Here is a 14,692-nt window from a genome sequence, read left to right as displayed (position 1 = left end):
CATGGAGATTAGATCAAGGATGGGTGATGATACATGTGGAGCCCCTTTTTGGTCATACGGTACCGGGAACAACCAGTCTCCTCCTCTTCCTCCTCCTCCAGCTCCGTTGTTATTCTAGTTTAATTTTGTTTTTGAAATACATTAAATTTGTAATGAATATTTGGATGAATATTATTTAACATTATTTTTATATTTTTAATGTTTAATACAATTTTATTTGGTTATTTATTTGGTTAATTAGTTTTTTTTACTATTAATAAATAAGTTTTTTAAAAATATTTTAAATAAATACCGACGGATTTACAGACGAAACCATTCCGTCAATATTTTACCGAGAGTTGCAAAAAAATTACCACCCATGCCACAATCACCAATGGATATATTTCGTCGGTCTTTACCGTCGATATTTGACAAAGAGTTCTAAAATATTTACCGCACATACCATAATCACTAATGGCCATTCCATCGGTGATTACCGTTGAAAATACAAATGGAATAATTCCTTCAGTAAAGTTCTTACGGGAAAAAAAAAATTGGCGCGTTTCGCTGTTTGTAAGACCGTCAGTGGTCCGTCGATGTTTGGATTTTTTTTATTTCTAACAGAATTAGCGATGGAACAGGAAATTACCGACGATCAATATTCCGATGGACAGATTCTGTCGGTAAGGATGTCGGTAAAAATTTTACCGACAAATTGTGTGCCTTACACCAAAGAAATGAATCCATCAATAAAACTGTTTAATGGTATAGTGAGGCCAATCTTGTCGCGAAGAAATAAAAACCAAGCTCTAGGAAGCAGCTTAGTGAGAAGATATGTAAGGTGATCAATGGAGGATAAATGAGCAACTCGGAGAATTCCACTTCAGACCTAATCATGAATGAAATGGAAGTCTATAGCACTGAGTTGCCCCAACATTATCACAATAAATGACTATGCAAGTAGGTAGTGGGATACCAAGATCACATAGCAAGGAGGACACCCAATTAGTTCAGCAGTTGTATTTGCAATAGACCAATATTCTGCGTCAATGAAATAACGAGCAATGATTTTCTGCATTTCAAAGCTCGAAGAGATTGGATTGTGACCAACATATACAATATAGGCACCTGTGGAAGAGAAGTGGTCTAGGTCATCAGCCCAATCAGCATCAGAGTAGGCATATAAGACATTAGAAAATGCATGCAAAGATAGAGGAGAGTCATAGTAAAGCTGAAGGCCATGATCAGGAGTACCACACAGATAACGAAGGAAACGTTTAACAAGTGTCTAGTGCTTAGTTGTGGGCTTGTGCATAAATTGAGAGAGATTATTGACAACAAAAGCTATGTCAAGTCTTGTGAGAAGCAGATATTAGAGACTTCCCATAACTGATCAAAATTCTATGGGATCAGATAATTTATTTCCTAAACACAGTGAGAGTGTTGTACCTGATGGAAGAGGAGTTTTGAATAGGTTTAGCTTCAAACATGTGGGTACGGCCAAGAAGATCAAGTAAACATCGACGTTGAAAAAAGCAGGAATCCTTGTGTGTTGGGAACAATTTCAATTCCAAGAAAATAAGAAAGTTTTCCAAGATCTTTTAGAGAGAAACGGTTAGCTAGCAGACCAATAAACCGATTCACCAAGTTTTCATCATCCCTAGTAACAATGAGATCGTCAACATAAACTAGTAAATAGACAAGATGTCTACCATATTTAAGGACAAAACGTAATGTATCAGATTAGGAATTTTTGAACCCTGAATAAAGAAGAAATGATCTGAGTTCATGATACCACACTCGAGAAGCCTGCTTTAGGCCATAAATAGCTTTCTATAGCTTACAACCATATGATGAGAAGTCTTTATCAATGAAACCTGGTGGTTGATGCATATACACGTGCTTATTGAGAGTACATTGCAGGAAAGCGTTATTAACATCAAGTTGACGAAGTATCCTCCCACAACTTACTGCAATACCAAGGACAAGTCTAATGGTGGTAGGCTTGATTACCAGACTGAAGATATCATAGTAATCAACTCCTAGGTGTTGATGGAAACCTTTGGCAACCAAACGAGCCTTATGCCTAGTAATAGAGCCATGAAAATTTTGTTTTGTGTGGAAAATCCATTTATAACCCACAACATTTTGATTGGGATTGGAAGTTAGTAGTTCCCATGTTCCATTCCAAACAAGAGCATTATATTCTTCAGACATGGCCTTACGCATTTTGGATCTCTAAGAGCTTGGGCTTATGTGGTGGGTTCAAGATCAAGAGGTTTGGATAATTGGGTGTGAAGATTTAGTTTTTAAAGAGGTTTGCGAATGTTATTTTTGGCCCTTGCTTGCATGGGATGATTCGGTTGGGTAGCAGTTGGCAGGGGATTTGTGGCAGTCATTTGATGTGTTTGGTTTTAGGTATTGGTTGTGTTAAGATGAGAAGTGTTAGGTATAGGGGCTGTAGTGTGTGATTGTGTTGGAGCTTCACATTGGAGTTGCTATTGAGGAAGAACTTCAGATGGTGGTATGAGTGCGGAGATGACAGTGTTGAGTTTAATTATTAGTGGTATCCAAGTAAAAAAGTGTGGTTAATTCTGGTCATAGAGCTTGTGTAAGAGAGGATTTAAAAGGAAAGACTGTTTCAACAAACCTGACATGCCTAGAAACAAAAATCTTTAATATTGATGGATCATTAGCAAAGATAGGCATTTTGAGTTAGAGAGTATCCGAGAAAAACACATGGCTTGGAACGAGAGTCCAGTTTATGACAAGTATAGCTAGGGGTGAAGCCAAGGATAACATTCACAACAAAAAAAACCTTGAGTTTTGAGTAATTAGAAGGAGTACCAAAAACTTTTTCAGGGAAAGAGATTTAATATTTAAGTTGGCATTCGATTAATTAAATAGACAATTGTAATAGTAAAAGCATTAGACCAATGACTTAAAGGAATGGAAGCATGAGAGAGAAGGGTGAGACCGGTTTTAACAATGTGGAGATGACGCCATTCCAAAAAGCCATTGTGTTCGGGTGTACGAGGTGGAATAGTAAAATGAGATATACCATGAAGAGCATGAAAATTAACAAGGACAATATATTCACCACTATTATCAGACTACAATATATTGATGCTCTTATTGAAGTGTTTTTCCATAATGGCTTGGAATCTAATAAATATGGCTTTTACCCGTCTACAATATATCATCTCTATTTTAATTAATAAAAATACATAGAAGTTTTAAATCCATAAAACTTTAATTTAAATCGTAGGATCCCACTTAAACTTTTGGGTAAGAAGTTTTTTTTGACACCTGGCCTAAAACTGATAATTACCCTAAACCCACACCATCATTCCCACTTAAACTTTCGGGTAAGAAGAAATGATGAAACCCTGCCCCCATTGCATTGTTCAAAGTCGTATGCTTTTTCAAACAAAATGCACTTGAAAAAGAACCTAGGAATGCAATACCAAACGGTGCCGCCTATATTGTCCGCATCACCTATCAATCAAGTAACTGAATTTCATTAACGCAATTGAAACATAGAGCCACTATTTCTTCTTGACAACATTATTGCAGGCCATTGGGTACAAAACATAACAAAAAAGAACGCAATTACTTTTCCTGGAGATCACTTCCAAATACATCTTGCGTATAATTCAGCTCAGGAATCTCATGGAAAAAATTATATGGAAGAGTACGGATTCTAAAATGCATTGAGACTTCCCTACAAAGCATATGGGCAGGCCACCAGAAAACAACAAACTGCATAGTATAAAAAGGTTGCTGGCAAACTTGTCTCCCATCGCATCACAATGCATAGATAGAGAAGCTACGCAGTAACTCTTGACCGGCCTTTTGCTATTCTCCGAGCAATTACTCTCCGACCACCCTTGGTTGCCTTGCTGCTCATATATTGCATAAATCATGATTCAAGTCTAATAAGTTCAACAAGTTCATTTAACAAACATGTACATGAAGGGAAAAAAAAAACAGTATCGGTCCAAAAGGGGACAGGTGATACATGCTTGGCAGCTAGACCTTAAAGTAATGCACTCTCTATGGTTTAACTAACCTAAAAAATATTTGCAACGAGGGAAGTCAAGTTTGTTCTTCACCCCACACGATGAGCAACAAATATAGAATAGAGCTAAGTAGAGTTCAGTGGGGTCAACCGAACCCCTTATGCTTCTTCTTTTTTAAAGAAAAAAAAACAATTATACATCATAAAAACGTATTTTCTTAGTCTTGTACCAAATCAACCAAAGTAATAGATGTGGTAATTTTTGTATTTTTCTAAAAATAAGCCAAGCAGTTGAGCATAGCATGTTGTTAACTAAATGCTAAATGTTTGCAGAGATGACTAAAGATTTACTTAAGCATGTCAATTATAAGTTTTACACCATTACTCGACCCTTCTTAAATCCAAGAGCACATAAAATAAAACTGCTTTTACAATTTATCGATATTTATCCTTGGGATGAATATGAAATCCAGCTGTTATTTTTTACACTAATATTCAAGTCATGCTTTCCCCTATCCCATATTCTGATGAATATGCACTCCAAATCACACCCAATCAAATGTAAATAGTTGAATTTTCCTAATAGAAGAAAAACAGTGTGTTTCCATCGAAATCAAACCATAGCCTCAGCTAATCAAATTTCTCTACCCAAAAAGTTGAATGATGTTAGCAGTGTCTTCCTAGGTTCTCTAATTCTAATATAAAATGGATTACAAAGCTAGAGACAGAAAGAGAGAGACCGTGCAAAGAACCCGTGTTTTCTCTTGCGCCTGATGACACTAGGCTGGTATGTCCTCTTAGGAAACAAGAGCATGGGCTCAGTAGATGAATCTCCTGCAAAACATGCACAAGGCAGAGCAGTTACAGAAAAGGGAAGGCCGGATTTTTATCAAGAGAGAAACAGAAGCAAGAGAGAGAAATTGTGGCATATTATCAAACAGTTGGCAGGCACCTAGAAAGTAAAGTTATTTCTTGAAGAGGAAAAGAACCAATAAATCAGAAAAGCATAATAAATCAGTAAAGTACCGTCGGGCAAGAAGAATTCGAGAGAGGGGAGACCGGAAGGATGCAAGAAGTCTTGATTGGCAACTGCAAGTTTAGTGATTGAGATGAAGTCGGTTTGCTGGAAGTTGGAGACAGAAGAAGGGAAAAGGTGAGGAGTTAGTGTTTGGTGAGTGGAGATTGCGTTTTGATGGAAAATTGGGTTCTTCGATATAATCAATCTGTTCATTAGGGATGCTCCTGCTCGAATTAAGTTTTTGGTCGCCATTTTCCTTTCTTCCTACCGGAGAGGGAGAGACAGAGATGCCTGCTTGTTCGGCTTCACCACTCAACTAAACCCTAAGGGAAAATGGTGTGAGATTTGCTGTTCTTGTGGTCATTTAGCCCAATGGACCTCTTTTTGTCACTATTTCTTATCTTTGGGCCTACTACCAGCCCTTTTTTTTCCAACACTTTCTCTCCAATTGCCATTGACTTTAAAATTAACATTTACATTAACAATAAAAATAAATAAATAAATAAAATTAAAAAAGTGTGACTAACTACACTCTTAAAACACTATAATACTATTTTTTGTTTTTAATTTTTAATTTTTTCTTCAATTTCATCGTTTAATATTAGTTTTTTTTAGAAATTATGTTTCAGATTTTTTATAAACATTTTAATTGTTAGGTTATATATCAATTTTTTTATCTGATTTCAACTTTTAATATTATATTTGTTAGAAGTAGGGCTTCGTAAATATTTTTCAATTTGTTTTCTATAAATTCACTAGATCTCAAAATTCAGGACGTGAGTTTAATAAATCAACCCTTCATAAAGTTTTTTTTTATTTTCTAAATGCTGGTTATATATAGATGTAACACTATTCACTAGAATAGTATTTTATGTTTTTTTATTTTTTTTAGGTGTTTTTCCAAAGCCAACCTTCAACAACTCAATTCTTTGTTTTTTTTCTAGTTTTTTTTTCAATTTTATCTTTTCAACATTAAGTTGTTTTGGGAATTGTGTTTCATAATTTTTTTATTTTTAAATTGTTGGGTTATATACTAGTCTTAAGAATTTAGTTTTTTTCTGATTTTAAAGTGGGGTTTTGTAATTTTTATTTATTTTTTATTATGAATTTATCTTAATTTCAAGACCCTAATTGTGAGTTTAACAGGTCAACCCTTTGTAATTTGTTTTTTATTTTATAACTATTGGGTTATATATTAATTTTATGGATTTAGTTTTTTTTTTTCAATTTCAACCTTTAACATTAGATCTGTTGAGAGTGGAGTTTCGTAAAAAAAATATTTGCTTTTTATGAACTTATCCTAATTTCATGACTCAAGTTGTGGGCTTAACAGATCAACTCGGGTTCACTCAAACTGTTTTTTTAGCCATTTTTAATTTATTCTTTTTCACTTTCATCCTTCAATATTATAATACATATCAACCCACAAACACCAATAATCTATTACATGTTCTAGTTGGTCCATTCACAAGATTCAAGACAAAAGCATTGAAAGAGGCAGTGAATGAGCTTTTTACAAAGGTTTTGGCCAAGGCTTATTTTAAAGATCCTTTGGAGCATCAAGAAGAGGTTCTAGTACATTCAATCTAAGTTTAAGAAGGGCTCAATCCATGTTCAACATGGCCTAATATGTTAGGCCCTATGACAACCTTGTTTAGGCAAGATTTCCTAATGTTATAAGGATCCCAAGTTGGCAAATATTCTCCTATTAATTCAAAGAAGAATTTAGCCAAACTTGATTCCTATGCTAGGAAGTAAACTAATAAGGCAACAACAAAAGAAGGTATTTGTATTTATTATTCTCCAAATATTATAAGGAAACCTAGCTCTACAAGGAAAAACAAGAGGCAACAAAATTAATTCCTAACTTAGATATTCTCCTACTCTATTTGGGACATCTAGAGATGGCAACTCTTTATAAAGTCACAAGAAAGGTTTGTTTAGACTATAATAACTTATTAAGTTAGGAAAATTAGACATGTCTCTTTATTTCTCTATGGTTATTTACAACAATATAAAAAACTTTTATTTTAATTTTAATTTTTAAATGTTTTAGATTTGTTTAAAATTATTTGGGTTTATTCAATTAAGTTTTGGGTCTAGTTATAAGTGTGTTTCACATCAGCCCACATCTTAGGTAAGTGGGTTCAAATCAGCCTACTATAGTAGATTTATTAGGGTAGTTTTGCTTGGAGTATAAAAACTCTTTGTAAGACACTTTTTATTCAGTTTTATGATAAAATATTATTGTTGAATTATTGTTCTTGAGTGTTGGGAGGATGTCTCGCATTCTTTGGTTCTCTAAAGAACTGAAACTAACTTATCAAAGATTAACTAGTTTTATGACGTCTTTCTTATATTTCTTGTTCGTGAATTGGTATTCGTAAGGTGAAAGTTCTTATTTTAAAAGCAGCTTTAAGACATGTTTTCATTGTGTCACATTCCTATCAAACTAATTTCGACTTTTCGGGATTCATTGTCAATCTTGATGTGAGTTACTTGACCACGTGATCACAAGGTTTGCATCACATTGGGCTAGTTGGAAATTATTCTTATTTTTTTTATTTGTTTTCTACGGGGTTATCCCTACCCCATGACTCGAGCCATAGGTTTGGTGGGTTGACTTGGTTTTTTTATTATTTTTAATTGATTTTTTTCTCAATTTGACCTTCCAACAACCCAATTTTCTTTTTTTTTTCTTGATTTCAACCTTCAGCATTGAATTCATTAGAAAAGTATGAGTTAGGTCATAAGTTTAACAAATTAGCTCGGGTTGACCTGTTTTTTTTTTATCAATTTTTTTTATTTCATCCTTTAACATTGAATTAATTTTAAATTGAGCTTTGTATTTTTTTTTTATATAGAGTTATCATGATCTCATGATCTAGATCGAAGGTTTGATAAGTTAACTTACGTTGACTTAGGTCATTTTTTTTTTTACCTTTTTTAATTTAATATTTTTTTTATTTTTATCCTTTAATATTGAGTTGATTAGAATTTAGCCTTCATAATTTATTTTGATTTTCTTTTTATAAAGTTATTATACTCTCGTGTCTCAGGTCTCAAATTTAATAGGTTAGTTTTGATCGATCTAATATGTTGACATCTCAATATTTTTTAAAAAATATCATCCTATGAGCCACTGTATCAATATTTAAAAAATATTTTGTCTAATATGCATCATATTTTAAGTTCATGATTAGTTTTTTTATTAGAAAACACGTTATCGGAATATTTTTTTATGTTAAAAAAATTGATTTGACTTACAACATAATACGGGTCAATAATCTAGTATGATATCAATAAGTAGCATTTGGTTTATGTCTTGAAACAAATTAAATGAGACAAAACAATACAAAAAAGATGATAAAACAGCATATAAGATGAAAATCAAATTATGTATGATAATTATATACAAGATGAGATAAGATGAGATAGAATTGATGTTTTCATATTCTATATAAGACTTAGTATATATTACAAGTTGCTATATGATTGTGGTTATCCATGCTTTACGACAGCAGCGAGTGTTTGATTTAAGAGTTGTGGATAATATAAGAAACCACAAACTAGAAAGCTTGAAAAGTTGGAAACACTTCAGAAGGTAGCTTTTGAATTTTCAGTATTGGATGGAAGTTCAAAACCAGTTTTCGATTGAAAATGACACAAGCTAACCTCATCTTGTATTAAAGCTTCAAGACACCTGATATTTAACAGTAAATTTCTTGTGAATTCTTCAGTTTTATGATGGATGAGGTCGCTTGATTTGCCCTTTGCCCGAAACTAGAAAGATATATATTTATTTGTCTAATTAGTACAAGACTATCGCACCCTAAACCCATAAAAATAAAAATCGTTGCAGTGATTGGTTGTGCTCTCGCAGTGCCAGGGGAAATCATGCAAGTTTAGCTGCTCCAATTGGTGACAAGTGTGTTTGCAGCTCAAGAACAAAAAATGGAAGTGCAAATTTCTGAAACAAGGCAGACATAAATCTCAAAGTCTGAACACAATCAGAAGCTAAGCCATATTTCAGAAGGAAGATGCCACAGATGGTGTGCTTGCAGAAGCAGAATCATTGCAGCAGCAGCAACAGCAACAATAACAACAACAAAGAATCCAATCATTTGCAATATCACCCTCTAATGTCACAATCACAAAGCAGCTTTGAGAAATAAATAGAAGACACAAATCCGGAAATCACAATTAGTGGAAAAGACAAGGTCATGTAATTAAGACCTGGCCATTTTAAATTACATTTCTTTTAACAACTACAAATGCAAACCACCCAACCCCACCAAAAAAGAAAGGTAATTGAAGAAAAAGAAATACAATAATGTGATTGATCACTAATTAACACAATCGCGCCTGCAAAAGTATACAAGATAATCGACTAGATGAATGGGGAGAGGAGGCTTTTATTGGTCAACATGAAGCGTGGAAGAGATCCAATCTGAGGCTGCTAAGTGAGCATCCTCTTCGATAGAAAGTGATAGGGGAGTTATTGCAACCTGGTGTTCCAATGGAAAATAAAGACAGTAAGCAGCCCTACTAAAACCCAAAGCAATCAAAGTTCTGCAAGTTTTAATAGTTAGATTAGAAGTTACGAGAATTTTGAACAGAATTTATTAGCCTTCCCATAGACAATTTAAGGCCCAGAGATTTTTGATAGTCTGCACAAGCCCTCAACTCAAGTACAGGCACAGTGGCAGTTCACCAGGTTTGGTGTTAGGATATAATGCTAATGGTGAGCCATCATTTATGAAAAAATAAAAGTAAGAGCCATACCAATCATAACTTTTGTTATGATGATGGCTCCCAATGCCTTATGAGCATTCCGACTGATACTTGCACAGTTTCTAGATGAACAACTGACGCACATCATCAATGTGGAAAATACAATGTTATGACTTACAAATCCATTTTCGAGTGCTCTAAAATCCAGATCCTCATCTGTATCCTCCTGCTCCTTGTCCAGAAACTGAAAAATACATTAAATCAGTGCTTAGTTCTCCTTCCATAGAGCAAAAAAGGAAGGGGCAAAAAAGACAAGTCATGAAAGCAAACAAGAGCACAACATGAAAACAAGGACAATTTGGTCGAAGCCAAAAACATAATAGAAATAGAACATCAAGAAAATATCCAATGCAAAGTCCATTTTCAAAACACAACCACATTCATGCACTGAAATCTAGTTGTAATTTTAGTTAGCATTGACTATACTGAATTCCAATGCTAAATTTATTTCTTCAAAGTTCCTAAATTCTAGCTTTAATAAGCCATTAAAGATCATTCTTGTCACAATTAAAACCAATCAAAAGTGTTCCTGAAAGCATGTCAGTAGTGAGGATTTTCTTTACCTCCATTCGAAAATACTTTTTCACCCGGTTGCTATCAGATTTTCCAGCAGCCCCAACTGATTCAATCTCTACCATGTTCTTCCTTTGTGTGGTCAGACGGCGAGCTGCACCCTGAGATAATACAGTTCCATTAACAAAAACAGGAAACTGCATGGCAAAGCTCTTTTTGAAAGAAATTACAAAGAAAGAAAAAATGACAATCAGTTCTTTTGCAATAGAAACTCACAGCAGCAGAAGCATCTCTACTAAGCTGTGCAAGCTGTAGGCCAAGACTTTGTTGATTAGACATGAAATGTCCAGCCGAAGGATGCCGATTAGCTGAAACAGCTTGCCAGCTAGGTGAGGATCTCCACATACTTCTCCTAGTTAGTTTGAAGCCCTGCCAAGGAAAAAATTGGGGTGGGGGGGAGAGAGTGGATCAGCTACAGATATATTTGACAGAACTTATTTCCAAGAAAAACCATTGTATGAGTTAAAGAATCTAGTTCTGCTAATCCAACAGAGCAGGTGAGTGAGCAGAGAGAGGGACAGGGGCACCACAGCCTCTTATTTAGTACAATGTTTTGAATGCATGTTAAGAATACTCGATGTTGCCCTTGCCAAATACAAACCTTTTCCTACAAAGTTCTACATTCCAACATGAACTAATTTTCTTCACTGCTCAACAAAGTTATTAGATAAACATACCCTCCATGTTCCAAAGTTCCTGTATGGATATTGTCAACATGCTTGTATTCAGTGAAAAGTTATTCATGCATTTCAAGGGTATGGCATCTGACATAGCAGGATGAAACTTCTACCATGTATTCAACTAAGGGTAGAAGTTGTAGAAGCTATACATCATAAAACACCACCCCACTGATGGGAGAATCTTTTATGTTTTTTCTTTTTCAGGACACTATTAAATGGCTCACCAGAAAACCATGATTAATGTTCCAATAAACACTATTAAAACTCTCAGATCCTGATCATAATTAAAGGAATATTTTGTGCCCTTGGCCGTACTGCTTGGATGACAGATAATTCCTCCAGAATCAACCACAAATTGACAGCAGGAAAAAAAAAAGATCTTAAAACCATCCTACATACTCTTCAAGAACATTTATAAGAAGTAGAAATTTTGCAGTCATTACCAAGTTCTAAATAATAGCAACTCAACAAATGAAATAGAAACGGCTTAGATATAAAAAATGGAGTTTATGTGATAATCTAGGAAGATCAGCATGTTGATAAAGTAAACCCATTTATGCAACTTTGAAGCAGTGGCCAAGCTAGGACACTATGATGGTGAGTTTCTAAATCTATCAATATTTATAACTCACTGGTGAAAGCACGTCTCCCATTGATATTCAAAACGCATCATTATATGCAAATGCATGCTATCATTTTTTGTGGTCATTGAAAAACGTGTTAGCTTCTAAGTTCCTTTGATAGTATCTACTGTGGGAAAACTTCTGCATCTACCCAAGCCTATCTCTTGTTAAAAGCCAATGAAATTTTGTTCAGGCAATGTCATACAATGATGTTAAGACCCCCCCACCCCCAAAAAAAAAAATCTTTTCATGTAAATACAGTTTCCAATCAAATACCGTCCATTCATAGAGGAAATATACCACCTATGGTCAATTAATTTGACAATGATCTACATTTATGTGCATATCGTCAATAAATAACAGGCAACATCTGTTCAGCAATGTCAGCAAAATACATAAGAGTGCTTACCTTGTTTGTAGATGGAGATGTGGGGATTTCAATATTCAGAGAGCAACTCTGTGGAAAAACCCCCTTTTCAATATCTCTGATGGCAGCATTTATTACTGGCAAACAGACAGCAACTGCATCCTTAAAATCACTATCTTGGCTTTCATCCTTCTTCCTATTGAAGATTACAACTCTAAAAAGTTATTTGAAAACTAGAAGAAGAGCAAACAGAAAGAAAAGAAAAACTTCTACTAACCAATTCAGTGATATTGATAGGGATGGGACACCACAAATTAATGCTTCTCTAGCTCCAGCAACAACACCCGAATAAAACCTGATGAGTTTTGCAAGTAATTGATGTATTTTATCCCACAGGCAAGGTTATACGAATTTGCTTAAAACAAAACCAACAAGAAACAAAAAATAAAAATAAATAAAAATAAAAGGCAAGGTTGTACACATTCACTAGTTGCCACTAACTACAAAGATTCCTTGAGAAAATTTAATCATCAACATCGTTGACATGTTGTTTGAGAAGTTTTTCCTACATGAGCATGCTATAGGAATTTCAGCAGGATAATATAGAAATACTTCAAAGCACAGGAAGAGACTTACATATGATAGCCACAGTTTGATCCCCGATTAATTCCACTAATTACCTGAAAACAAAATGAACTATAAATTCTCAATAAATTCATCACAGATACAGGTATTATCTATCACAAGGTGAACAATAAGTGAATGCTAACCAGCAAAGGTTTTGACCATGAAAACAGTGCGCCAGACAATGCCAATGAGACACAATCCACTGGAGTCCCTGAGTAACAAATCCCATAAACAAAGCCTATTACTAAAACAAATACTACTAAGAGTGCAAAACACACATCACTTCACTATGAATCCAGTTGGTGGAAAAAAAATCAATCAGTTCCAAAATACAGTCACGACTACAGCCCTAGAAATGAAGTTAGAAAAAGCAAAAGCCCAGTCATTCCTAGAAAATCTTACAAAAAAATGCAAAACCAACACTCCTACATGTTAGTAAACCTTGAATTCTTAAACTGGAGGTGGCTCGGTTACTACAAATATACGATGCTCTTAACAATTAAAATTTTCAAATTTAGAGGCCAGAAACTGAGGGAAAATAAGATGCGTTCTACCTGAAATTTCATAAGCTACGGCACCATTAATTTCAGCAGAAGTTGCAGCAACTGTTTCTTGTAAAGTCACAGAATGACTGGATACCGATTTGTCCCTGACCAACCAATTCACAAACTAAAGAAATCAAAAAACATGACCCCAGGTTAAATACCAACAAAAAAAATAGTAAGAACAACCAATTAGCACATACAAAACAAAATTCAAAAAACCGAAGACAAATTCAGGCAGTAACTAAAAAACCAACACACCCAGGTAAGCAAACTAAACCAAATGGCATATAAATATTTAGAACAAATAAATGAAAAAAAAAAAGCATAAAAAACAGAACCCACATCCCCATGTGTGAAAATCTATGCTAAAAAAAATCCCATCTTCCCATATACCCAAAACGAATTCAAATCCCATCATCACATCCTCCAAGCTTAAAAACTGAAGACAGCCCTTTATAAGCATATCAGTAACAAAAGTAAATTAAAAAAAAAAAAGCAAAACCATCAAAATTGAGGAAGTCAATGAGAAAAACCCACGATTGAGGAGCGCAAACATGGACATTACAGAGGCCTTCACGAACCAGAGCTTCAACAAGAAAAAGAAGACCAGGAGAGTCAATCCCGTCTCCATTAGTGACCAAAACAACAGGCTTTGAATTATTGTTGTCTTCCTCTTCAGTGTTTTCAACACAAGCAGAAGTAGATGGCTCTGTTGATTGATCATTATCATCATTTGATAGGTCACTTCCTTTTTCTTCTCCTCCTCCTCCACCTTTTCTGCTCAACAGTACTTGTTGTAGATTGGAAACCAGGCCAGGAGGTAACATGTTGTTGTTCTTGACAGATGTCATTTGTTTGCAACAAAACACAAGACAGACACTTTCTTTTAAGATATTGGTCGGGAATCAAAACCCTAAAGACACAGGGAGATTGAGAGAGATGGGGAAGGAGGGTGAGGGAAAAAAAAAGCTGGAAGAGCTGATAAGGAAAAAAAGGAGGGTAATTTATGGATAGACCGGGTCCGACGGAGAGAAAGAGACTGTCGTCGTCCTTGTGGGGGAGACAAATTACTTTCTTTAAAGGAAAAAAAAAAGTTAATTAGTTGTTATTACATGACTAAAATGTTCTTCGGTTCCTAGCTTTTGAAGGTAATTATAACTTCAAATTGATGTGCATCCAAATCTATAATTTAGACACATTTGGATGCAATTGAATCGGTTTTTTATTAAATTTTTAAAGTTTTATTTTTAATTAAATTTCTTTTATATCTTAGATCGTTAATATCAAAAATGAATTTATTTTAATTATTTTAAATATATTTAGTTTTTAAAAATATTTTTAGGATTAATTTATAATTTTTTTATTTTTTAGATAGATAAATTTTATTTTTTAAAAATAAAATTTTTTTATTTTCATATAGCATCTCTAATACAACATAAATTTTTTTTTATTTTATTTAAAGAAT

At 34.2% G+C, this 14,692-nt stretch overlaps 2 protein-coding genes across 2 annotated transcripts; both read right to left on the bottom strand.

The window, feature by feature from the left end:
• Positions 1 to 3,478: 3,478 nt before the first annotated feature.
• LOC133700816 (uncharacterized) lies at positions 3,479 to 5,369 on the bottom strand. The gene is made up of 3 exons (XM_062124496.1): positions 5,027 to 5,369; positions 4,741 to 4,834; positions 3,479 to 3,881 (listed from the first exon to the last, which is right to left on the bottom strand). The coding sequence occupies exons 1-3, from the start codon at positions 5,268 to 5,270 to the stop codon at positions 3,809 to 3,811; spliced, it is 411 nt and encodes a 136-aa protein (XP_061980480.1). The 5' UTR covers positions 5,271 to 5,369; the 3' UTR covers positions 3,479 to 3,808.
• A 3,748-nt stretch (positions 5,370 to 9,117) lies between these two features.
• On the bottom strand, positions 9,118 to 14,314 carry LOC133700406 (uncharacterized). Its single transcript, XM_062123922.1, has 10 exons — positions 13,765 to 14,314; positions 13,237 to 13,331; positions 12,826 to 12,893; positions 12,692 to 12,735; positions 12,333 to 12,410; positions 12,098 to 12,251; positions 10,602 to 10,754; positions 10,376 to 10,486; positions 9,931 to 9,996; positions 9,118 to 9,526 (listed from the first exon to the last, which is right to left on the bottom strand). Exons 1-10 carry the CDS (start codon positions 14,076 to 14,078, stop codon positions 9,434 to 9,436), a joined length of 1,176 nt encoding a protein of 391 aa, XP_061979906.1. The 5' UTR covers positions 14,079 to 14,314; the 3' UTR covers positions 9,118 to 9,433.
• Positions 14,315 to 14,692: the final 378 nt, after the last annotated feature.

This window comes from Populus nigra, chromosome 8 (genome assembly GCF_951802175.1).
Source record: "Populus nigra chromosome 8, ddPopNigr1.1, whole genome shotgun sequence".
In the NCBI taxonomy this organism is placed as follows: Eukaryota; Viridiplantae; Streptophyta; class Magnoliopsida; order Malpighiales; family Salicaceae; genus Populus; species Populus nigra.
The sequence above is the reverse complement of the archived record's forward strand: the minus strand, read 5'-3'. Positions and strand labels throughout refer to the sequence as shown.